This window comes from Eurytemora carolleeae, unplaced genomic scaffold (assembly GCF_000591075.1).
Source record: "Eurytemora carolleeae unplaced genomic scaffold, Eaff_2.0 scaffold619, whole genome shotgun sequence".
Taxonomy (NCBI): domain Eukaryota; kingdom Metazoa; phylum Arthropoda; class Copepoda; order Calanoida; family Temoridae; genus Eurytemora; species Eurytemora carolleeae.
Genome location: NW_019396512.1, coordinates 40,759 through 67,379, shown reverse-complemented (window position 1 = coordinate 67,379; position 26,621 = coordinate 40,759). Strand labels below are relative to the sequence as shown.

At 33.9% G+C, this 26,621-nt stretch overlaps 1 protein-coding gene across 3 annotated transcripts; it reads left to right on the top strand.

Moving 5' to 3' along the window:
* Window positions 1–1,812: 1,812 nt before the first annotated feature.
* LOC111704665 (period circadian protein) lies at window positions 1,813–14,036 on the top strand. Of its 3 annotated transcripts, none has more exons than XM_023476977.1 (11): window positions 1,813–2,047; window positions 4,156–4,220; window positions 4,361–4,464; window positions 4,911–5,129; window positions 5,670–5,760; window positions 6,821–6,882; window positions 7,342–7,432; window positions 7,727–9,895; window positions 10,301–10,397; window positions 11,111–11,421; window positions 12,786–14,036. In XM_023476977.1, exons 2-11 carry the CDS (start codon window positions 4,167–4,169, stop codon window positions 13,683–13,685), a joined length of 4,098 nt encoding a protein of 1,365 aa, XP_023332745.1. In that variant the 5' UTR covers window positions 1,813–2,047; window positions 4,156–4,166; the 3' UTR covers window positions 13,686–14,036. The 3 variants fall into 3 exon arrangements, with proteins under 3 accessions (XP_023332745.1, XP_023332743.1, XP_023332744.1); XM_023476975.1 differs by having other exon boundaries at window positions 1,815–2,047; window positions 4,884–5,129; XM_023476976.1 differs by lacking the exon at window positions 1,813–2,047 and adding an exon at window positions 2,303–2,365 and having other exon boundaries at window positions 4,884–5,129.
* Window positions 14,037–26,621: the final 12,585 nt, after the last annotated feature.

Genomic DNA, 26,621 nt, shown 5'->3' with positions numbered 1-26,621 from the left:
GTATTGGGGTTATTCCCCCCCCCCCCCAGAATCCATGGGGCGACGGCTTTTCATGGAGGATGTGTTGTTACTTTGTTTTTGTTTTTTAAAAAAGGTTGATTTTAAAATTAAATATCTTTAAAATTTGCACGAAAATAATTTAAATGTGCAACATTCTAAATGATTCTAAATTCTTAAGTAATGGTCAATGTCATTACATTAGATATTTTTTTAATAGAAAAAAATGGTATGGGTAATGATGAATACATTTTTAATGCTGCATTCTAAAGGGTTTAAACAAATTCGGCGCGCTTGGCGCAACACATTAAATTAATTTACCCCTGCATACACGATCCTTATTTACCCCTGCATACACGATCCTTATTTACATTTACCCCTGCATACACGATCCTTATTTACCCCTGCATACACGATCCTTATTTACGCCCCTGCCCATGCCCCATTTTTTCCTACTCATAACAGTGTAAACAATTTAATTTTTGGTGAATTTTTTCTCCAGAATTTTCCAAATGAAGAAAATTTGGTAGTGAATGACAACAGTTAAAATATCATAATATTTCTGAGAAAAAATTCGAGAATTAATTCTCGGGAAAATATTCACAGATTTCAAACAAGAATTTAAGTTGCAAAAATGGTTGCATTAATTCTTAGATAACAATTCTTTTGAAAAATCATAAAATATATTTGATTTCTAACTTAAAAATGCCTTTTTGTGCAGTTGAGGTTTCGTGATGAAAAAATTGACACTTGGAAGAAAAATTAGTTTGCATGGAATTTGCGTAGTTTTAGGTTCATGCATCAAACTTTTCTACTGTAAACAAAATACAAATTTTTAAGTAAAGAAAAACAAAGAAAAAATACGTAAAAATATGGAAAATACAAACCTAAAAAATGTATATTTAAAGGTTACCATCAATTACTGGTAAAATCTAAACAAAAATTCAAGTAAAGAAATAACTTGAAAAATACGTAAAATAAAAACTATAAAACTTTGAAAAATTCCTTGGTATGAAAATACAAAAACATATTTGTATTTTTAGGTTTGCATAAAACTTCTAATTATAACTCTTAAAAAAACATGAAAAATTCCTTAAGTATAAAGAAAAAAACGAAAATATACGTAAAAATACATAAATTGAAAACCTAGTAAAAACTGTTAAAAAATCACTTGGCAAAAAGTAAACGCGCCATATCATAAAAATATGTTTCTAGAAAACCTATATTATAAAACCCGCTTGGTATGATAAATACGTAAAAAAAATAAATATACGCAAATTCTTTACCAACAAATAGAGCATACGAATTTTTACGTAAATATACACCTAACAATATGTATACCATAGGTACTATAACATCATACATGCTTTATTTTTAGGGTTTCAAGTCCAGCTGACATAACATTGCCGATTAACGCCATTTTTTATTTGATACATTTACATGGCAAAAACGTCATTCCAGCAAATGCAGCACTAAATCCGAGTTTTAGAGAAAGGAAAATTTCCTCGGTGGGTACGATGAAACAATCCACCAGATGATACGACACCTGAGTCTGACGTTACCACCATGTTGTCTGCAACGTGAGAATTCAGAGTTTGGAAAATAATATGTATAAAATATTTTAAACAAAAAAAGAAATTTAAAGCAAATCTTTAACCAAAAGTGTTAATAAGCAACGGAAGAATTTTTTTTACAATTTAATTAATGTATTTTTGATTATATAAATATCAGTGCTGAGTATTCTGAACTCTACTAGTCACGTTGAAACCCATGATATTCGGTCTCCGTCTCTCTCTCTCTCTCTCTCTCTCTCTCTCTCTCCTCTCTCTCCCGCTAAACAAAACCTCTGTACACTACATTACATACTTGTCAGTACATCTATAAAGAAAGAGAAGTGAATAACGCAGTTGATCTCAAATAATCAGCGGAGTAAAGTCAGCTATATAATAGAACACAAAAGTGAACTAACAACTATTAAAGAATCAGTGAACGATTGTGATTATCTATTCTAGTAATGAAGATGGGTTAATCAGTATAAATCCAGTTTAAGGTTCGTATATTTCATCATAGCAGCGATCAGTTAAAAAAGTCAAACTTCTTAAGCTTATTTAAAAATTTCTACACAGACGGATTCTATAACTTGATAAAGTGATCAATGGCTTATTTAAATCAATTGCTCTTGTTTGAATTCCCATGGATAATATATTCCTAATTTTAAGGACTTTTGTGTATTTTCGCAAATCTAAAAAAAATAACTTTTTTATTTTGAATAATTTTAGAGAAAAAGAAAAATGTTTAGAAGGGATACAGGAGTAGGATAAAGGGGATACAGAGAGTAAGATAGTCAGGATACAGAGAGAATAGACAGGTTACAGATATAATGATAAACAGGATACAGAGGGACGGGTAGACAGTATACAGAGGGAAGGATAGACAGGATGGAGAGAAGGATTGACAGAAAACAGATGGAAGGATAGACAGGATCCAGAGGGAAGGATAGACAGGGTACAGAGGGTAGGATAGACAGGATCCAGAGGGAAGGATAGTCGGGATCCAGAGGGAAGGATAGTCAGGATACAGAGGGAAGGATAGACGGGGCACAGAGGGAAGGATAGACGGGGCACAGAGGGAAGGATAGACAGGATCCGGAGGGAAAGATAGTCGTGATCCAGAGGGAAGGAAAGACATGATACAGATGGAAGGATAGCAAGGAACCAGAGGGAAGTATAGTCAGGATCCAGAGTGAAGGATAGACTGGATACAGAAGGAAGGGTAGGCAGGATACAGAGGGAAGGATAGGCATGATACAGAAGGAAGGATATACAGGATACAGATGGAAGGATAGACAGGATATAGACGGAAGGATAGAAGGATACAGAGGGTAGGATAAACAGGATACAGAGTGATGTATAACCAGGATACAGAGGGAATGATAGACAGGATACAGAGGCAAGGATAGGCAGGATACAGAGGGAAGGTTGACAGGATACAGAGGGAAGGATAGACAGGATCCAGAGGGAAGGATAGGCATGATACAGAGGGAAGGATAGACAGGATACAGAGGGAAGGATAGACAGGATATAGACGGAAGGATAGACAGGATAAAGAGGGAAGAATAAACAGGATACAGAGGGAAGGACAGACAGGATACAGAGGGAAGTATAGCCAGGATACAGAGGGAAGGATAGACAGGATACAGAGGGAAGGATAAACAGGATACAGAGGGAAGGATAGACAGGATACAGAGGGAAGGATAGGCAGGATAAAGAGGAAAGGATAGGCAGGATAAAGAGGAAAGGATAGGCATGATACAGAGGGAAGGATAGACAGGATATAGACGGAAGGATAGACAGGATACAGAGGGAAGAATAAACTGGATACAGAGGGAAGGACAGACAGGATACAGAGGGAAGGACAGACAGGATTCAGAGGTAAGTATAGCCAGGATACAGAGGGAAGGATAGATAGGATACAGAGGGAAGGATAGACAGGATACAGAGGGAAGGATAGACAGGATACAGAGGAAAGGATAGGCAGGATACAGAGGGAAGGATAGGCAGGATACAGAGGGAAGGATAGACAGGATACAGAGGACACATGGAGAAGGATGCAAGGATACAGGAAGATGGTTGCATGGATACAGGGAGAAGGTTGCATGGATACAGTCAGATGGTTGCAAGGATACAGGGAGAAGGTTGCATGGATACAGGAGATGGTTGCAAGGACACATGGAGAAGGTTTCAAGGAATTAGGGAGAAGGTTGCATGGATACAGGGGATGGTTGCATGGATTCAGGGAGATGGTTGCAAGGGTACAGGGAGAAGGTTTCAAGGATACAGGGAGAAGGTTGCAAGGATACAGGGAGAAGGTTGCAAGGATACATGAAGATGGTTGCATGGATACAGGGAGAAGGTTGCAAGGATACATGAAGATGGTTGCATGGATACAGGGAGAAGGTTGCAAGGATACAGGGAGAAGGTTGCAAGGATACAGGGAGAAGGTTGTAAGGATACAGGGAGAAGATGCAAGCATACAGGGAGATGGTTAAAAGGATACAGTGATAACAGATTAGCTATCATTAAAAGGAACCATAGAATTAAGTATGTACAATTGTAAATATGTAAATATCAATTATAACGATCTTGTTATCTTATTTAGAAGTATTGACGATGGTTAAAACATCAATAAAGCGCCTGAAGGTGGCCGAGGATAAGAATGAACAGGTGGGTCTTAAATCACATGTTTTTCGGAAAATACATTTAATTGATTTTCTTATATTTGTTATTTACACCAAATTGATGCTCCGTCAGAGTGGAGATAGATTTTTCAAAAACAGTTTCTAGAAATTTCCGTTTGTTTACAGGGAGGAAGACGAGAGGTGGCTTCTAGCGAAGTTTCCAATGCTCAACCTGACTCAGCTTACAGTTCTCTAGGGCACTCAGCTTATAGCTCCTTAGGACCAATTAGGTAGGGAGCTGATAAACCAGAACTTGTGCACAGGATTGATTTTATAAGACGTGGATCTGAATCGATCCGTCCTTTAAGAATTTGGATCATAAATCTTATCTAATAGTTTTTAAAACAGTACAATTTTTGCTGTCTCATTGCTTGATTGTAAAGAGAGCCAGCGGCGGCATGGTAGTTTTACCCATCTCAATCATTTGTAACTTGAATCCTTTGATCCGGACAATTTTGCTCTGCATATCCGGATCCGGGAAGCCGATATGTTACACATCCAGATTCTTTACACTGTTTTTTATTATTTATTACCTTTAAAGGGAAATTAAATTTTGATCTTTTCAATCCCTTGAAATTTCGACTCATTCTCTTTCAAGAATCTATATTTGAAATTATCATACCTCATGCAATACTAATATATTTTCTAGACCTAAGAACAGCTCCTTGGCTTTCAGTCAGTCCAACAGTAACAGCAACAGCCATGGTACAAGCAGGAGCAGTAAACAAAACCTGTCCAGCAACAGCAACAGCAGCAAGCAGAACTCGTCTAGCAAGTCTAGCGGCTGTTCCGGCCGATCGACCCAACCTGGAGCTGCTGTCCCGGAACCGGTCAAACCACAGGAAGCTTCTTTAACAATGTTGGAGAAGAAAGAGCCTACTGAAAGGCCTCCAAGGTTTATATTAAAACAACATAAATTAAAAGATACGAAGGTAATACTTGCAATTTTATTATTTCTTGAAAAACTACAACGTGGAGAAAATATTTTATCCTAGATGTTGGTAAACAAGGGATGAATAGTTAACCTTCAGGGGTTAATCTATTCATCTCTTTTTATTATACATTTTTGTATTCAATTCTTTACAAGTTAGAATATAGAAATGATTATACAAGTTATGATAATTTATTTATTGATAAGTTGGAATAATTTTCATGAATGATACATAATTTGGCCTTTTTTTCATTTACGAACTTCGCGAAATCTTTATTCTTATGAATCCTCATTCATTTTTACATTTTATTTGTATTTCTATGTATTTTAAAATATTTATGTATTCATTTTATTTATTTTTTTATATCTTCTAATAAATCTTTTAAATATTTTTATATATTATCGTATTTTATTTTCATATTCTCATAACTCTTAGTATTCTAAAAATTTGCAATACATTATTATGTATTTTTTAATACATCTTGATATATGAATGCTATCTAGGAAAAAGAAGGCTAAGATCAGCTATAGTGGTCCAATGGAACCTGTCAAATCAGCAGCAGATAAAACAGGAGCTGCTACCTCACACTCGCAGGTACAATGAAAAGTTTTTATGAAATAATTGTGCATTATACCACTCATTCTCACTTCATGGGAAATTTTATTATTTAGATGCTATGAAATGCAATAAAATGTTATATGAAATAATTGTGCACTATATCACTCATTCTCACTTCATGGGAAATTTTATTATTGAGATGCTATGAAATGCAATAAAATGTTTTATGAAATAATTTTGGACTATATCACTCATTCTCACTTCATGGGAAATTTTATTATTGAGATGCCATGAAATGCAATAAAATGTTATATGAAATAATTGTGCACTATATCACTCATACTCACTTCATGGGAAATTTTATTATTGAGATGCTATGAAATGCAATAAAATGTTATATGAAATAATTGTGCACTATATCACTCATTCTCACTTCATGGGAAATTTTATTATTGAGATGCTATAAAATGCAATAAAATGTTTTATGAAATAATTGTGCACTATATCACTCATTCTCACTTCATGGGAAATTTTATTATTGAGATGCCATGAAATGCAATAAAATGTTATATGAAATAATTGTGCACTATATCACTCATTCTCACTTCATGGGAAATTTTATTATTGAGATGCTATGAAATGCAATAAAATGTTATATGAAATAATTGTGCACTATATCACTCATACTCACTTCATGGGAAATTTTATTATTGAGATGCTATAAAGTTATCCACGTTTTTTTTAGGATTTTGGACTTAAATTTTCTCTGTTTCTCTAAAAAATAAAAATCTCTCTAATTTTTCTTTCATTGGATATCTTATCATCAAGTTCGTTATTTTATCTAAAAATATATAGGGCGACCAAGCCACTTTGTAAATTCATAAATCCATAATTTTTGCTGATTTCTTAAAAGTTTTATCTCTCGTTCTTCTTTCATGGACTATCTAATAATCACGTTTGTTATCTTATCTGCAAATATAGAGGGTGAACACGCCACTTTATAATTTTATAAGCTTATAAGTTTCTGTTTGTTTAATGAAGTATTTGAGAAGAAGAAGAATTTAATCATCAAATTATTAATAAAACCATTATTTAGGAATCTAAAGCTGCAAAAGTAGCCTCCCTGTCCCAAGCCCTGGGCTATGTCGAGCAGTTTAGGTTTGTACAACCTTGAAATTCTAGCGGCTTCTATCATAAATTCCATTAAGAAGAAAATTAAATTCAAACCTTTTCCGTTTTTTTTTCTTAGCAAAACTACAATTCTTACCTTCAAATGTTGCTGTGATATTTGGATTAGAAAATTTGAATTTGTGGCAACTGTTAATCTCATTTCCGAATTTTTCTTCCTAAGAAAGCTAGCAACATGTTTTACAAGTGTACAGTGTGCGCTGTGCAGTGTGCATTGTTCATGTCAAAGTAACTAGATTTTATCTAAATAAACAATTGAAAGCCGGCATAACATAACTTTCATTTTCCATTTTTTAAACGAGTTTTGTCTTGTAGAGGGGGAAGGGGGGTTGTCTTGTGAGTTGAAACTATTCAAGTACTGTGTAAATCTGCAAAAACCGGCAGGAGATTTTAAGATTATAATGTATAATTACAAACTTTTTTATGCAGGAAAATACAGGCCCTGCGGTTTGAGAAGGCTGGTAGAGGTACAGACGATGATATAAATGATTTGGCGATTAATCTCCTTGGTGCATCTAAGGTATATTTCATATTTAGCAGGGATAAATACTATTGAGATCTTTAAAAGAGAAAGAAATTATTTTTAAATAACGATAAATATAACAAAAAGTTAACGAAAAAGTCTGAGCTGTTCCTGAAATCTCGAGTAAAATATACTCCTGATGTTTGTTATTCTAAAACAACTTCGAGTTTGGTATTTTCTAGTCTTTGGATTTAAAACCTTAATTTTGTGCCCCTGTCAAACGTACACAATACACAATACACAATACACAATACCCTTTATATCTGTAAATAATCAATTTACTGTTCTCAGAATTTTGGTATCCAGGCTGCCGCAGAGCAACCATCCTTAAACCTCGAGGACAGGGAGAAGATTCCCGAGGACACCATCGTGAAACACGAGAAGAAGGAGGGGGACGGATTCTGCGTCGCTGTCTCCTTGCATGACGGGATGGTGATGCAGACTACAGCATCTCTGACCAGCATCCTGGGATACCCCAAGGATATGTGGGTCGGACGAAGTTTTATTGATTTTGTTCATCCCCAGGACCGTGAAACCTTTATCAACCAAGTTACGGAAAATGTTGGACTTATTCTCCGGGATCAGCACACTGACAGGGGGAAACCAGAAGCGGTGGATACTTACAGGAAGAGCGGATGCTTCTTTTGCAGGATTCGAATTTACAACGGACTCAAGTCTGGCTTTTCTGTTAAGGAGAGAAAGACCCGGTACAATCCCTTCAAGCTCTCTGTTTGCTTCAGTGAGATGGATTCTAAAGGATCCGGCAGGACTCCGGAGTCTTCTAATCCCGTCTCAGGGCCTCACAGCACGTTCCTGTTCATAACGGCGATCCCTTTGATCTCCTCCTACTCCGAACCCTACGAGGATATTTCTATAAAGCAGGAGAACAGTGGTCAGCATATATTTGTCACTAAGCACAATGCCTCCTGTGTGTTCAGTAATATTGATGAGACCGCTATACCGTATCTTGGATATCTACCACAGGATATAAACGGACAGGATATATTCAAGTTTATCCATCCTCAAGATCTTCCGTACATTAAGGAGGTATTCGAGAACGCAATGCTTGAACAAGGTAAAGCTATCAAGTCCCGTAATATCCGGTTCAAAGTTAGGAACGGAGGTTTTATCTTGGTAAATAGTTGGTGGAGTTGCTTCATTAATCCTTGGAGCCGACAGTTGGAGTTTGTCAACGGAAAACATTCCGTAACAAAAGGTCCTCGACATCCAGATGTTTTTGCGGATTTCCTCAAGGAAGCCGAAGAGCCCCAGACCCTAGTGGAGGATTCCGAAACGCACGCGATAGCTGTTCAGAACGACATCAGGAACACGCTAAAGAAAACAGTACAAAGGAATACATTTCTAGACACAAACTTCAACAACACATCCAAGACTAGGAAAGAGCTGTCCAGCTTCATGGGATCCCTACTGGAGGAGGTGGCTAAGGCGGAGTCCAACAAACTTAGTAGGTCAGGAAATATCAAAGCATTTGTCATCGGAAACATTAGTCCTCATCAATCCGACTCCTCAGAGAATCCACCAAGCTACACACAGCTGACGTACAACGAGAACTTAACAAGGTTCTTCAATAGTCAACCAAAGACTCTCTTAGACAAGGTTGATGTGCACAGGGACGCTTCTCAGGGTCACAGTAAGACCTCTGAGGATACAAACCTATCCGGTTCTAATGAAACTTCTAGAAAGAAGGCAGAAAATTGTCTGCACAAGGAGGACGGGGGGAGATCAGCTCAGGGCTCTGGAGCATCTGGAGAACCAACTCAAACTGGATCCGGTACAGGACACAACTCATCAACCTTACAGACAGGATTATCCGCTGGACAAGTTCAATCCGGCCGCGATTATGGCATGATGTCGCAAGACGGATCCGGAAGTGGATCTAGGCTTGGCTCTGGATCCGGAGACACTTCTCTAGACCAGTATAGTCCGCCCCTTCTGACCCAAGAGCTATTGGTCATTCATAACAAGGATATGGAAAGAAAGATGTTGTGTAAATACAAGCAAGATAAGAGATCGGGAGACATTAGGTTTCTGAAAGATCATAAATACAAACTAGCGCAGAACACTGCACTGAAGGGTGCAAACATCCAGCAGGGATCAAGGCAACCTGGAGGAGATATTACAGAAAATTCTAAAAAAGTCTCGAACCCGTTTGACAAGGAAGGAAAAACAATCTCCCGATTCGAACCTGATCTTCTCGGTAGGCCCGGGAACCGTCAGATCTGGGCTAACTGCGATGAGTCCATCCCGATCCAGGCCAGTTTCAACAAGGTTCAAGGTCAGCAGGGTCATGAAGGTCATGTTGGATTCAACCAGGCGAACATGATGCAGAGAGGAACTCCAACCTCTGCTCCTGGATTTACTAGTAGTGTTGGAGTAACAACTCTCTACATGACCTTCGGTGGAAATTCGGCCTCAAACCCCAATCAGAATTCCACACAGGTAATTAATTTGTTTNTCATAATATAGCATCTTAAATTCAAAGATGGTTGAAACATGTGATGCTGAAGATTTCTATTGAATTTTCGGACATTGAATAAAATGAAATTTTTCAATGCAAATGTAGTATTTCCGGGCAGATTTTGATTGCGATCGTTTTTGAATTTTTACTTGAATTAAATTTTTTTTTTAAGTTTGGCGTGGGTTTGATTGAATTTTAATGCACATTATACACAAGTTTTACACAATTTACATTCTGATATTTATTGATATGCAAACTCATCTACTCATTTTATTAAATGTATGATCACTGTGTTATTTCGAAATTTCTCTCAAATAAAGGATGGATGACACTATATATTGTATTGTAGAATCGTAGATATTAAAATACTTCTTTGTTTGATAAAGGTTCCCTCCGGGATGAATATAACGCTTGAGCGTGGGTCTAGATATGTTCCCTTTAGTGTACTTGACACCGTTCCTGGAGTATTCTTCTCACAGCTTGGTAAGATTTTGTACACCGGGTTGAAAGCAAAGCTTAGAATTCGGCAAATTTTGATGCGGATCCGGATCTAGGATCCGTCCTGTAAAAGATCCAGCTCGAGAACATTTCTTTTACGATTTGTCCATTTTTATTATAAAAAAATCTTTTTCTTTTTTCATGTAGAACTTTTGTTCATATAAAATCTGTGGGTTGTTATGATTTTGGTGAGTATTTGGACACCCAGATCCGGATTTATCCGGATTAGCTTAAATGTTCCGGATCTAGTGGATTAAGAGCACGGGTTGCAAGCTAACCTTTCCCTTCTGAGGAAAGAAGCCATACACTCTGCTTGATAATTTTTTCGTTAATATCATAAATTTTTTTCTGAAATAGAGCAAATAATTGGACGGCAATTATCGGATAAAAATATAAATACTGAGATATTTGGTGAATATATTAGAATCCTGAAGTATATTAAATATCACGGCACGTTGGAGCTCTCTGTCACATGTTTTCCAAAGAGACGTGTATATTTGGAGGCCGGGTAAATTTAGNAATTTTATTTATGTAACACTAACACAAAGTATGCAAGAAAAATACGAAATTCGAAACTGTCTTCTTGTGTGGTTATACTATTCGGTAAGGTTCGGTTAAAATAGAAAGTTAGTCACGACAGATTGCCAAATAAAATAGGATTTATCCAAATAAACTCATGAAATGTTTTTCTTTTTCAGGATTACCGTCTACCAGCGGATTGGGTCCCAACAGTAAAACCAACCAGGAGTTAAACAAGTCCCCAACCCACCAACCAGCTCTCCCTAACTGTCTGGCTGTCAACAGTTGTATTATATGTCCCAACTCCAATATTCCAAACTTCAATAATGATTCTAAGTTTGCACGTCCTTTGTCACGTGCCGGATCCCGAGCTAGCTCTGTGAAGGGGGAGCCTGGGAGCGCGCTTGAATCTAATGCTTCAGTATCAGTAAAGGATAAAATTATTCTTTCTCCGGGAATACTCCAGGCTGTTGGGAATATGGTCACCAAGGTAAACAAATCTTTAAAATCTCAAACTTTAATATTTAAAATTTTCAATAATTATTTCTGAGATAAAAGCAAGAAATAATTCTATTTTTGACCACACCGACTGTAATATACACATGCAAAATATTTTTACACTTTACGACGTAAAAGTTTATTTTCCATCCTTTAAGAGACAGTAAAAATACGAGAAAAAGAAAGGGAAGAGATAAAAAAAGAACTTTTGATTTTATTTTAAATAACTCTCCAGTTTTAGAGTGGCGTGTACGATTAAACAAGGTTTCCTTTAAACCCTTTACTGATGCAAAGATAACGGACTTATTTCTCGTCAAAAACGCTTGTAATTGTTTAATGTAGCGTTTTGTGTTTAGGCAAATAGTAATATTTACTTAGTTGCAGAATTTAAATATTTTAATTTCGAAAATCCTGTTAGACAAAGAATATTCTATTTTTTAATGTTTGAATCACAATGTACGCAGTGTCTGAGTGTACACTACGATTTTTCGGCAATTTTCAAAACCTTAGAGATAAACACACGGAGTTCTCTACCGTTGATGATCAGTTAAAGGTTTAAAGACTACTTGGAGGGTCACTTGAAATTACGCGTACAGTCCCTTTAATTTTCACATTGATATCACTGAAATGCCCGTGGAACCTGGTGTTGTTGTTCAGATGTTTTGATTTTCGTTTCTCCACCTATATTTTCTATTTACATTACTTAAAAAGTGCTTGTAAAGAGGGGGGTGGGGTAATAATAGGATGATATTTTATTTTTAAAAATTATCGGCATTATGATAATATTATGTTCCGTCTATGGGTGGGATTATGTACTGGTTATGAATGTGAGTATGTTCCGTCCATGTACAATGTACATTGTCAATTTGCTACCACGGGTTAATCCCAGAGCCCGAAAGTTAAAAGAGTATTGTTGAACGAAACTCCCAAGTTTCCAATTTGGGGTCTTAACATTTGTGTAGATTTTGATTTAAGAGGTTCTAAAAAAATGGAAAATATGAAGAAAATCAATAAAATAATATTTCATAACAAAAAGATTGATATCCACAAAACTGCCTAATCCCATTCATGAAACCCGGGTTTTAAAACTGGTTTTCATAATGATAGCCTGTCTTAAGTTTTGGGCTCAGAGTAGTTTTTATCTCACGTTCCTAACCTTTCATAATATAGCATCTTAAATTCAAAGATGGTTGAAACATGTGATGCAAATTTATTTGAGAGAAGTCACGTTGAGCCTCTGAGGATTTGATATGCTCTAATCGTGCCTTATTAAATATTCAAAAACTCTAAATAGACGATATTTGATATTAAAATATAGATAAATGGATGGTTTAGGGTAACCGTAATTTTGTTAAGGAAAAAGAGACGGATCAACAAAGCACTAGCACATCTAGCTCCAGCCTCTATTCTTTTCTGAAAACCTCGGAGGATTACAGCCTCACTAACGAGGACTCACAACATTTATCTGGGGACGAGACTCAGGTACAGAACTACGTAGCTAAACCTGTTCTCTCTGAACCATTCTGGAACGAAAAGGTGGAACTTAGTAAGGAACTGGAGTACTGTTACCAACTAGAGGTTAAAAGCCTCGAGGAGATCTTGAGGTCGGACCGAGAACGCCTCGGTGTCCTCAACCAGTTTCCCGAGGTCGGGGAGCAGTTAAAAGAGCTGTTGTCCGGACCCGAGGATGTCGAGGATCTTAACTTTGGTCTCTTAGAGAATGAATCCATCTCCAGCTGTGAATCATCCTCAGCTGACGAAGGAACCTCCGAGGATGGCGATGTACTGCGTGTGAAAAGGTTAAAGATGAAAGCACACCTGGAGAATCTAAATATATTTTTTGAAGCTGACGCTCCATTCCCACTTGCGGAGCCACGAAAACTTGAGCTGGCAAATAAGAAGTCTTGGATGATAATAAACCCCTCACTGGAGGCAGAGTGGGAGAAGAAGATGAATTCCTCCAGTGTTTCAAGAAGTTCAAATGCGGGAAGTTTCAAGTCCGGGAGTACATCACCAACTCAAAATAATTCTGAGAATGGTTCAGGTAAAAACTCGCAGATATGTCAGACCAATATTAAACAGCCTACCGGAGAATCGGTTATTCAGTTATCTGGAGCTAAACCTGAACCTGAACAATCTTCGATAGAGCCACAACCCAGTCAACCCGGAGCTAATCCTGAACAAGAGATGGAGTCTTGTTCCCAACCCTCCAGTGGAGAATCAGAAGCAATGAGTGTATCATTCAATGCACCCTGAACTAAACCAAGTCAAAACAAGTCAAGAATGAAATGTTAAACTTTAATTTATTTGGAAACCAATTTATTCTAAACCTTGAAAAAATGATTAAAAATATTATAATTAACAATTTATTTTACAAGATACCTTTAATACAAGTCGGTGTCTATTTCTAATCTAATTATAAATGTGAAACAATTACCTGTCAGATATTTACAGAAGAACATCGTCATGGTGAGGGTTCTATTTTCTGTGACCTTAGGATTTTCCATTAACATCATAATAGAGGATTTTCCATTAACATCATAATAGTTGTTATTTAGATTAAGTGTTTCAATTGTTATCAATAAAATGATTGTTGTCGATATTTAATTACTTTTAAAGATCTCACTTGTTCAGTTTTCGTAGGTTTTGACCACGATCCCGTAAAAATTTGGTAACATGAATTTAAGTCTCAAAATACAAGTTTCGAATATGAGTCATATAATTTCAAATAAAAGTCTTCAAAAAAAAATTAATTGGAATCCATGCATTATATGTTGTACAAAATAGAAATAACAAATATGTATCAAATCTATGATATAGAATTTCCTTTAAACCCAAGTCACCCAACAAGTATTTGTAAATTTACATATAAATTAGATTTACATAAAAATATATTGTTTGTAATAATTTTATTGTATGATGAAGATGAAAATAGAAGATAAGAGCAGAGGAAAAAATACGACAGGATAGAAGAGCTCCCAAGAAGAGTAAAAAGGGAAAGGTGAATTAAGATTTAAAGAGAAGATTCAAGTCTTGAAAAAAGAGAATAGATTAAAAGATAAAGCTGAGAATCTAGTAAGCTAAATTAAGAGCCCGAAAATAACATATTCTTCATCATTATAATGGGGTTAGGCGCTTTTGTAAATAATATTCATAATGGATTTTTGCACACATTTTCTATAAAATTTGTCGTAAATCTTACTTTTAGTCACGAAACACAATTATAAGTCGTAAAATAAAATGCATTGGTAACGTTTGAATAGATTACACTTATTAATCATTTTTCTACACTATTTCATACCTTGATACAAAAATGAAACACCAAATTTCTTGTTCTTTAATATATAATTTAGAGTGACTATCTATTTACAGAATGTTATGCACAACGGTACCCTTAAAAGCTTAAGATATTAATGTTTATAATTTTTTGAAAACATTATTTTCAATTGTGCTTTTTCTAAACAAGTGATTTCCACATGTCTACTGCAAAAAACGTATGAATATTATCACAATTAATCACTGCATGAAAAACGACCAAATCATTCATGTTGTTAGAGATCACATGAAAGGTCCCATTTTGAATTGAGCGCTGCCATCTGAGTATGGATGGTCACTTGAAATTACTCAGCCTTGTTTACGGGAAGTTAGTCAATTTAAAATAGGAATAAAAATTGTTTGAAAACATCAAATTTTGCCGAAGTTTCAGTTTATCAAACAAAACCTCAGGTGTACTTCATAATTTTAACATTTAAATAAAATACAATTAATTAAGAAATGAAAGGATAAAGAAAACCTCAGGTGTACTTCATAATTTTAATATTTAAATAAAATACAATTAATTAAGAAATGAAAGGATAAAGAAAACCTCAGGTGTACTTCATAATTTTAACATTTAAATACAATTAAATTTAGAAACTGAAAGATAAACCAAACAAAGAGATCTATGGGACATAATCATTTAGAATACGAGGAAGGGAGTGCAGCTGTAAAATTGAAAGAAAAAAATCTATATGTTTCAACAAGAACATTAAGATTTGCTACAGGAAGATTCTCTAGCATATCTCACATATTAGCGAATAAAAAAATCCACCATAATGTTGCATTTTAGGTAAGATACAGTAACAGTAACAGTAAAAAAAATCAACACTAATGTAGCATTTTAGGTAAGGAACTAAATACAGGAACGCCCAACTCAGAGTTACGCAAGTTGTGTATTGTACACTGTGGGAGGAATGTAAACAAACCCAGTGCTCCCACAGAAGTTGAAGGGAAAGGACTAAAGCTGTGATGTGATATTACAGTCCAACAAAAAATAAGTTAATATATCAAGTTAGAGCGCATAAATATGATTTTTGGCATTTTGGTCAATATGGAATATACAAAAGCAATATATTGTACTCCACCCCTTGGGCCCTTTTCCCTCAAAAATGATGGGTTGCCCCTCTTTTCGTTTTTTCATTCATTGGGCTAGGAGTTTGTAAAACTATAATTTTAATTTTTATAAACCACATCCCTAGTAATCATGTTTCTGCAGCAGTAAAAAAGAGCTTAGAATTCTAGCAATTAATACTGAAGGAATACGACATTAAAGCAAAACTGAACGTGCTTTTGATGTTACAAAGCAAATAACTTTACTTGTAAGTTATTTAATCACTTATTCAGTAAATCGGGTCTTTTTACACCGTACAATTGCTTTTTCTAATGTTCATGCGACTATTTATAGTCAGAACTTGCTATTCCACAGTTTTCTGGTTATCACTGTACAATATTTTTTCGTGAATTTTAAAAATTTTAAAATTTGGACCCCTTTTCGGTTCAGCAGTTTTGACGTTTAACAAGAATACAAACAGACAAGCTAAGTGCTTATATATCTATATGTAAATTTGGCTTGTCTGTCTGTTTGTTTGTTTGAATCCAATAAACGTCAAAACGGCTGAACCGATCGGGCCCAAATTTTTTGTGGAACATCTAGGGACTCCAGGGAAGGAATTTATGAATGATCAAAATTTCAAATATTTGTCTCCATCAAAATTCGATCTTCATTAGATTTTTTAAAATTTTGAAAATCCACGAAATTTTTTGTTTCCGAAACAATTTGTATTAATAAATATAAAAAGCTGAGACCATGCTCTGTTTATTGGTCTTTATTTGCAAATCTTGAAATATGCTACAATTTTTGCTATTGCTATTTATGTCGTCTTCCTGAGAAATATTTCTTCATTGATTTGTAGTTCTGGGACTTCCAAGACTTGGTTTGCCTACTTTTGTGCTCTCTAAATAGATTAATTAAGTTTTTTTCTGATTTCAGAAACCCGAGGAAGGACTTTGGTTGCATTCATATTTGCTACTTACAGGTCTGAACTTTTTCTTTTCTTTTCCAAATCATTAGGTTTAACATTTAAAGACTTCAAGGAAGTAGAGTAAATTCAACATATTAGATTATTGTCGAAGTTTAGATATTTTAATAAAGGGACTATGCTTTATGGATAACCCTGTAATTGTTACATTGTTGCTACAGGTTTAGACGACGATTAAATTTTCTTGCATAACATATTAAGTTAAGAATAAGCATGGTGACTGGATGTCGTGTACACTGTATACAGTGTGTCCCATGAATACTGACAGCTGAGAGACAGATCAGAAATCGTCTTTGATCTTTGAATTAATCTTTACCATTCATTTGTCAACTTACGTGTACATGAACGGTTCTTGAAACATTAATCTACAAATTAGTCCTGGTGTAGCAATTAGAAAGGCTCATTGTACATTACCACATAGCTAAATGTGCCAATAGTAAATGCGTAAATCATGTATTGCGATTAACCCATTCTGTGTACGTAGATGTATATAACTCTGTCATACCCATATTGTGCTTGTTTAACTACGTTATATATATATATATATATATAAATAACAGCGTATAACTTGTAATTCGCTGATGTTAATAACACAATTCTAATCTAAACTGGAAATATACCCTCAGTTGATAGAGTAACTCTTTACTGTTTACTACGAGAGAGTAATTGTTTCCTGTTCTGATAAACAGGCTGGGGATCGTCCCCTTCAATTTGGGATCGATAAGTAATAGCTTGTTGGATAGCTACGCTTGTGTCCCTGTGTGGCATTTAGAGCCTGGATTAATAGCTTGGTCTGATAGCTACCGAGATCGCGCCCAGTGGTAGATGCGTTGTTCGCGGGATTGTAACCGTGGATACGTTTCGAGGACTTGTTACGGAGTAGGGCTTTGCTACACGAGCTACACTGGTATATGATTTTGTGGTACAAATATAATAATCATAGTTTGACAAATAAATGTCGCAAAATATTTCAAAGATCAAATGCGATCTTCAGGTCGACTTTCAGATCTCATATTTCTTGGGACATCCAGACTCCAGAGTCCCAGACCCTATATATTCGGTTGAATATTTGAGAAATATATTTAATTTCCTTCGGGAGAAATAGACTCCGTCTTGTTAGAGCCAAATTCAAAGGGGGGGGAGAACTTTTAAAAAAAATATTAGTAAATAAGTTCTCTTAGGGTTTTATTATCAAATATTTTAGCACTGTAAAAATATAATCACCCCCCCCCCCTCCTTCCCCCCAATCTCATGGTTATATTCAAAATGGCACTCAAGCTTTCAACTTTAATTTCATCTTCTTCCTTGTCTTTATTACATTTTTATTTGCAAGAATAATCATTCATTGCAGGATTCCTTTAGTTCTCAAATAAATATTCAGTTCTTATTCTCATCATTCTAAAAAATACTAAAACCCCTCATTTCCCCAGTTCTGGGATTTCCAAAGTGCGGTCTTCCTACAAAAATAACGAAGATATTGAGAAGTTTTATTTTAACAAATAAAACTAAGACTTCAAAGAAGGCTGTATGAATTTCATACTGTCTGGGCTGAAAACTTTAGAATGGGTTATCCTCAATCCTGATCGCTTAACCTGAGTATCCAATGTACACACTTTTGATTTTTATTAATCCTCTTTTTTGGATATCCCTACTGTATAAAAGTTACGTTTGGTAACAATTATAAATACGATGCTATATAGATTGAACTAATATCCGATTTTATTAAAGTCAGCTCACACTTACAGATTTGTTTATTTAATACTTTTTCATTCAAAATGTATATGCCAACAAAAAATATTTAAGAAAAAGGGCTATTAAGTTATGTAAAAGGGGTCAAATTGGCATCGGAAGTCACAGCTTTCTGAAATATTGACAGAACCGTTAAATCCACGTGAGCTGTTCACAAGCCGGCTTTTAGAGCATTTAAACAAATAAAAATTTAATCGTGTTAATATGAACTTATTAAAAAACATATCAATTTATCATATTTGAGGACTGTATCCTTTTTAATTAGTCTAAATAAACATTAATTTAAAACTTACGTTCATTTAATATATCATTAGTTCAAATAATATGACACCAGAAATGCTCGAAAATTAAAAACCGATTTTTCACAGGTTTTCAACTCTGAGCTGGAAACTTCAGAATGGTGGATATCGAGATCGATCCTTGATCCTCTCTTTTTCTTAATCTCGAAATTATATCCTTATATCAATGATTCCTTGCAATAACAAACTTGTTTATTTCTTTGCCCAATCATTACAGTTTCATACCTTTTAAGTATCTCATTTATTAAATTATAATTTATTCAATTATTATGACTTTATTCATTTTTATCAAGTGATGAAAACTTTTGACTGTTAATTTGTTATACCTGATAAAAAGTGAGCTTCAATTGTAAGGATTCAATTGACTGTATAGACGGAATTTTAAGTGACCTTCCGGCTTCCACTCAGAGTAGTAGGTCCTATTTTCTTAACGACAACTTATCCTTCTTGTAAAATGATCAAGGATGGATTAGATATTAAAGGGACAGTAAAGGAAAAATGAAAGGGGGTATAGGCTGAAAGCTAATCACTTTAGCTCTTGATCGCGACCCATGAAAGTCATATCTGATGTTCATGTCTCGAGAAATTGATATAAAACTGTGTCAAATTTATACGAAAATTAATATATATACAATTTTGTATAGAAGTAGTAGGTTTAAGCAGATCATATTCAGCAAATAAGCAACCAATCTGAAACGATGATATCCCAGAGAAAGCTAATTGTAAATTAGGTTTACTTTTATATTTGTTATTTCTATTTTCAATAGATTTAATTCATAATATTATTTTTACGTCCGTATTACTTGACCAGAAATTCCACCAATGGCAGTGCAGTAAAGTGGTCACGTGATACAGGCGGAGACACGTGACCAGTATACTGCTCTGCCATTGGTGATAGTTCTGGTCACGTGATTTAAGTTTCAGATTTTCAAAATTTTACATATATGAACTTTCGTATAATTTTAACACAGTTTTATATCAGTTTCTCGAGACAGGAACATCAGATAAAACTTTCATGGGTTGCGATCAAGAGCTAAAGTGATTAGCTTTCATTTTTCCTTTACTGTCCCTTTAATGTTTTTAACTGTGAAATTAATTATTTTCTATTGTGGTTTCTCTGTAAAAGCTACTTGCGAATTTCTGCTACAAAAACTGCTAAAAAAGATTATTACTGATCGTAAAATACGAAAAATTCACAAGTAAAAAAATGTTGTAATACTTTATTTAGCTTTCATTAATCTCTTTTTAACCCCCTCCCTACCCCTGTCTCCGTAAGTTTATGTTACTCCTTCATATGTCAATAGTTTCTTTTGATTAAAAATAGTTTTTCTCCACAATTTATCCTGAGCTGGGAACTTTAGGATGGGATACAATTAATCCCGACTGCTTAATCCTAATATCCAATGTGGACACTTTTGATATCTTGCTTAATCCACCCTTTTTTGGATTACACACAAACACCAAAAACCGGTGTTTTTAAATGAGGAGTTCTTCCCGTTTCATATTAATCTTAAATGGCGCGCAAAATTCAAATTTCCCAACTTCTGATACGCGACTCCAATTGGTTGAATTTTATACACTTTTTAGGATACAAGTACAAGAAAAAGTTAGTCTCGAGATTAAGAAAAAGCGAGGATTAAGCATTAATCTCGATATCCACCATTCTAAAGTTCCCAGCTCAGAACATTTATTTCGGAGGAATGTATTTATTGCTTTCTATATGCAGTGGGTCCCGAAAAAAAGCTATAGAGGAAATTTAATATAAAGGAGTTGAGTGGTTCACACAAGCTCTACTTTTCTTATCTCTATATCTTTGTAACCCAATGTCGTAGACCTTTGATATTTCAAACTATTAATACTTATAGATAAAATAATCTAAGTTTGAAATATCAACGGTTTGATCCATCAGGATGCGAAGATCTTGGGAATCGAAGATTTGAAATTGTGGCAAAAACTCAATTACTATTGTAGATTTTTTTATTTCAAATATTAAATCTTTATATTTTTAAGAATTAAAATATTTATTTTTCGTGAAAAGTTTAAATTTAACTGTAAATAGAATGACAGTATTATAGATCACTGAATTTTTACAGATTATTTTGGTATCATTTTTGATTAAAACTCCATGAACAAATTTTAGCATTAAGAAGAAAGAAAACTTCCTTGTCTCATGATTATGTTCTTACAAACAGTAATTTGGAAGTTTATTCGAAAACCACGGAAAAAAACTATTAATAAAAATCCTTCCGTTTGAAAATACATAAAGAAGAAATATTATACAAGTCATATTATCGGGGGCTGTGAATTGTTTACCACATCGCCCTGTCCTAGTATATATGTATTTATATATATATATATATATTGCTTGTCTGTTTGTTTGTAACTGATAAACGTCAAAACTGCTAAACTGATCAGGCCCAAATTGTGTGTGAGACCTTCCATGATCCCGAAGAAGGTTTATGGCTGAAAATAGATTTTTCTAAAATTTTTTCAATTTTTCTAAATTCGCATAAAAAAAGCAATAAAAAGCAACAATTAAAAGTTAAAATCAAAGATGTGCGCCCTGAAAGCCCTGAAAGCCCTGAAAGCCTAGTATTGTATATTGCAAAGCTGTATATAGGGTGTTTACTGATATTGCTTTTAAAGATGTATTGCATCTTTCATAAAACATTCAGGATTAAATACCTCACAATACCTCTCCTCAAAAAGTGGAAACATGAATATTCTTATGATAAGATTTATTTTGAGATTTTTGAATATTTTTACATCTAAGCTTGGAGAGTAGGATATCCCCTGTTTTGTGTATAAACCCATTAGTTCAAGATGTTACACTAGCCCCCATACATTTAATATTTTACAAACCAGCCTCTTACATATCAGAACTATCATACAAAATCATGCCAAATAGATCAATAGAATAATAGTGGAAGAGATTTATCATGCCAGATAGATCAATAGAATATGGTGAAATAGATTTATCATGTCAGATAGATCAATAGAATAATGGTGGAATAGATTTATCATGCCAGATAGATCAATAGAATAATAGTGGAAGAGATTTATCATGCCAGATAGATCAATAGAATATGGTGAAATAGATTTATCATGTCAGATAGATCAATAGAATAATGGTGGAATAGATTTATCATGCCAGATAGATCAATAGAATAATAGTGGAAGAGATTTATCATGCCAGATAGATCAATAGAATATGGTGAAATAGATTTATCATGTCAGATAGATCAATAGAATAATGGTGGAATAGATTTATCATGCCAGATAGATCAATAGAATAATAGTGGAAGAGATTTATCATGCCAGATAGATCAATAGAATATGGTGAAATAGATTTATCATGTCAGATAGATCAATAGAATAATGGTGGAATAGATTTATCATGCCAGATAGATCAATAGAATAATAGTGGAAGAGATTTATCATGCCAGATAGATCAATAGAATATGGTGAAATAGATTTATCATGTCAGATAGATCAATAGAATAATGGTGGAATAGATTTATCATGCCAGATAGATCAATAGAATAATAGTGGAAGAGATTTATCATGCCAGATAGATCAATAGAATATGGTGAAATAGATTTATCATGTCAGATAGATCAATAGAATAATGGTGGAATAGATTTATCATGCCAGATAGATCAATAGAATAATAGTGGAAGAGATTTATCATGCCAGATAGATCAATAGAATATGGTGAAATAGATTTATCATGTCAGATAGATCAATAGAATAATGGTGGAATAGATTTATCATGCCAGATAGATCAATAGAATAATAGTGGAAGAGATTTATCATGCCAGATAGATCAATAGAATATGGTGAAATAGATTTATCATGTCAGATAGATCAATAGAATAATGGTGGAATAGATTTATCATGCCAGATAGATCAATAGAATAATAGTGGAAGAGATTTATCATGCCAGATAGATCAATAGAATATGGTGAAATAGATTTATCATGTCAGATAGATCAATAGAATAATGGTGGAATAGATTTATCATGCCAGATAGATCAATAGAATAATAGTGGAAGAGATTTATCATGCCAGATAGATCAATAGAATATGGTGAAATAGATTTATCATGTCAGATAGATCAATAGAATAATGGTGGAATAGATTTATCATGCCAGATAGATCAANCCAGATTCTGATTCAATTTTTACCAGAATCCTAGTCATTTCCGACTAGATTCTGGTTTATTTCATACCAGATTCTGATTCAATTTTTACCAGAATCCTAGTCATTTCAGACTAGATTCTGGTTTATTTCATACCAGAATCCTAGTCATTGCAGACTAGATTCTGGTTTATTTCATACCAGATTCTGATTCGATTTACACCAGAATCGTAGTCATTTCAGACCATTGATTCTGGTTGGAAACTTAAAAATAAAATAACATCATAAATATTTTAGAACTTTTAAACAATATTTCCTATTGGTTTGACCGCTATCTACTGGAGAAGTATATTTGTCTGGGAAAGTTTAACTTGATGAATATATTTCAAGGTTCACAGATTCTCAATAGAAGAGATCGAATACAAACAGAAGAAGAGAGTTTAATTCAGAACTATATTTATAGATATAACTGGACATTATTTTCTGCTTCAAACCCCTTCATGATAATTTGAATCTTTACGAAATATGCAAAATCATGGATGAGAGAAAAATTAGCAGAATAAATATTTATATCAACTTTATGCTTGAAACTTAGTTGAACCAGTTAAAATTGAACTTCATTCATTATTTCAATTAAATTTTTATTCTGGAAATTGATTATAACAGGATAAGGTTGTCCATGCATGCGGTTCGCGAAAAAAAAATTTCGCATCTTTTCGTATTTCGTTCGCGAAATGCGAACAAAAATTTTCGCATTCGTTTCGCGGAACGTTTCGTTCGCTGGAAACCCTAAACAGGATTTAACCGGCCTTGCCTACGCAAATGAGAGTACTGTGACCGTTCATTCGGATATCCGGGTTTAGAGGTTAGCGAGTCTTCACTTGCAAACCTTTTTTCCAATCTTAAAGTAAATTTGTATGTTAAACGAGAAATTTTATCCATTTTTTCACCTGACTTTCTAGTTATCTACAACTGTAATTCTAAAAAATGTATGAAAATGAATGCAAATATAAAGGAAATGAGTCTTTGCTACAAAAGAAAATTTGCTAACCCCTATTTATAAAAAACTATTGTTTAACCTGTTATCACTTTATCTATAATTGCTCGACTAAATTCGTACCTACCTGGCCCTATCTTCGTACTGTACCCATGTAGGCTATCTATCTATATAGTTTGGACTGTACTAAAAACAAGGCAAGTAAAATATTTGAATGAATGAACTGATGAATAAGGAAGGTAAAGTATATTATATATATATATATATATAATATATATAACATGCTGGTGTGTTGAGTAGTTTATGACAGTTAAACTAAACTTTAAGATGAAGCAGATGTTTACATTTTATACATTTATATATAATATACATTATACATACATTGACATTAGTCAGTTGAAAAACATAATTTTATAATCATACATTTATATCATCATTTTGTCACGTCAAACTTAAGTAAATTGAAATCTTAAATGTTTTTAACCAGAACTCCTTTTTAAAAGCTATTGAGAAAAATTTAAAAATTAAAATTAAATTTTAATATTAAACCGGATAATTAAGTTTCATTTTCTCATGCATGTGCGCTAAAATCAAACTAGAGGAGCTACGAGGTCAAGAAGTTGTACCAGTAATCTATATACACGGGTACATTTGATTTTCCGATCCGGGCCAACCTTTCCGGTCCCAGTTTTTACTGTGTCGTCCGGACATTGGGTAAATAAAGCAGACATTCAATAGTACTAGCCGGTGCAACAAGGTTGACGCGGTAGACTTTAGGTTGAATTTGCTTTTACTAAGGGATCAGAGGTGCGTGTATAATAAAGCTCTCCGCTCTTATATTTTCATTTTAGCTACAGCTGCCCAAACGGCTTGACCAAACGGACAGAAATCTGAGAGCACCCTTGTATCCCGAGGGTAACAAAGGCTTAAAAAATTAGATTTTTTCTTCAAAATTCGATTTTTTTCTCACGGGCAACGCCGGGCACTTCCCCTCCTGGCTAGTTTACAAGTGTAGTGTTCTGTGCTACTGGAGTTTGATTGACAATTCAAAACCTGACAGAGCTTGGACATATTTTGCTCTAGTTAGTTTAGCATGGTTCCTTATAATTACTTAGAAGCTCATTTCCTCTCTTAGAAAAAGATGAAAAAGAAACTGTGATGGATTTTATTAGTATTGATGGACACAAGTGTCAACTTTTAGATGAAACCAATCTAAACGCCAAACCCCATGTAAAGAAAAACTAAAAGTTTGTTTAATAATATTTCCATTTGATTTTACGCTTTCATCCTTCTTCGTTTTTTATTTTATATTTAGGAGTTTAATAATTTGCACGATTGAAATTTTTTAATTTGTATTTTTATTATTGTTAGATCGTTTGATGAAGTTAAAACTTTGTTTTAATAAAAGTTGATAAAATTCCAATATTATGGTTTTATTGGTTTGAAATAACTGTATTATGGCATCTAGTCTGGTCTGGTATAATGGCATCCTAGATCTAATTACAAAGATTTCTATCACAGAGTAATCAGTATTCTATCTGTTTACATATATTTACATTACACAAACTCTTATCTATATAATGTATTGCATCTATGCACGCTTAATGTGTATACAATATACATCTTTATATACTTTTCACTGTATTGTCTAAATCATGCTTTATGGAGAGATATCCCTTCAAAATAAAATAAATTGAACATTATATTGAAATCTTAAATGTTAAATCATAACTCCTTTATTGAAGAGCTATTGGGAAGAACTGAAGTGTTTTAAATGGCGTCAAATATTATAGCAATCCAACGTATAGAAATCGCTAGGTATGGCAACAAAACAAGGCGTATTTTCCGGGAGAACACTTTTTATATTTTTGAAAAAATTAAGTAATCACTGTAAAGTAGATATAATTTTCATCAAATCCTTTTATTTAAATGGTAACACGGAATTCTATGAAATCATATCAGCGTAACTGGAGAACTTTTTTCATATTTCTGAGAAATTAAAAAAAAAACTGTACATATCAATTCATAAAATAGTTTTTTTTTTAATAGTAACACGCAATTTTACGTAACCATATAATCATTCATTTATGTTGTCAGTACATAATAAAATCTGGGGGTACTTTAAACACAATAGAGAGCATTACAAGTGTTCATATTAAAATAGAAATAATGATAATGATAATGATAAGCTACAGTGTTTTACAAAAACGTTTAATTTCTCAAAAATATACAAAAAAATACGCCTTATTGCTATACCTAGTGATTTCAATACGTTGGATTTCTATAATGTTTGACTTCGTTTTAAATTTCTAATATGTTATCACAGATAAATTTTCATTTTTAATTTTTACATACGAGGTCACAAAGTGGTACCATTAATGTAGAAAGCATTTACCTTCTCCTTATGGCTACTTTACAATTATATTTACAGTTTAATTACAGATACAGCTACGAGAACTGTAAAGTATAATTTTTTTGTCTACGGTTTGCTTTTAACATATTATGCATGCATATAGAGCATACTGCAAACAGGCTTTAACTCTTGACTTAAATAGTTGCATATAAAAATATTCATCCTTTTTTACATGCCAAAATCGGATTTTAGTAAACAAAATTTTCAACCTTTTAAATTAAACCCCCCCCCCCCCCC

Excerpts from the sequence above, each read along its gene's own strand:
- LOC111704665 (XM_023476975.1), top strand. The coding sequence starts at position 4,167 with ATGGTTAAAACATCAATAAAGCGCCTGAAGGTGGCCGAGGATAAGAAT. Across the intron at positions 4,221-4,360 it reads CCGAGGATAAGAATGAACAG|GGAGGAAGACGAGAGGTGGC; the intron begins GTGGGTCTTAAA and ends GTTTGTTTACAG. Across the intron at positions 9,896-10,300 it reads CCAATCAGAATTCCACACAG|GTTCCCTCCGGGATGAATAT; the intron begins GTAATTAATTTG and ends TGTTTGATAAAG.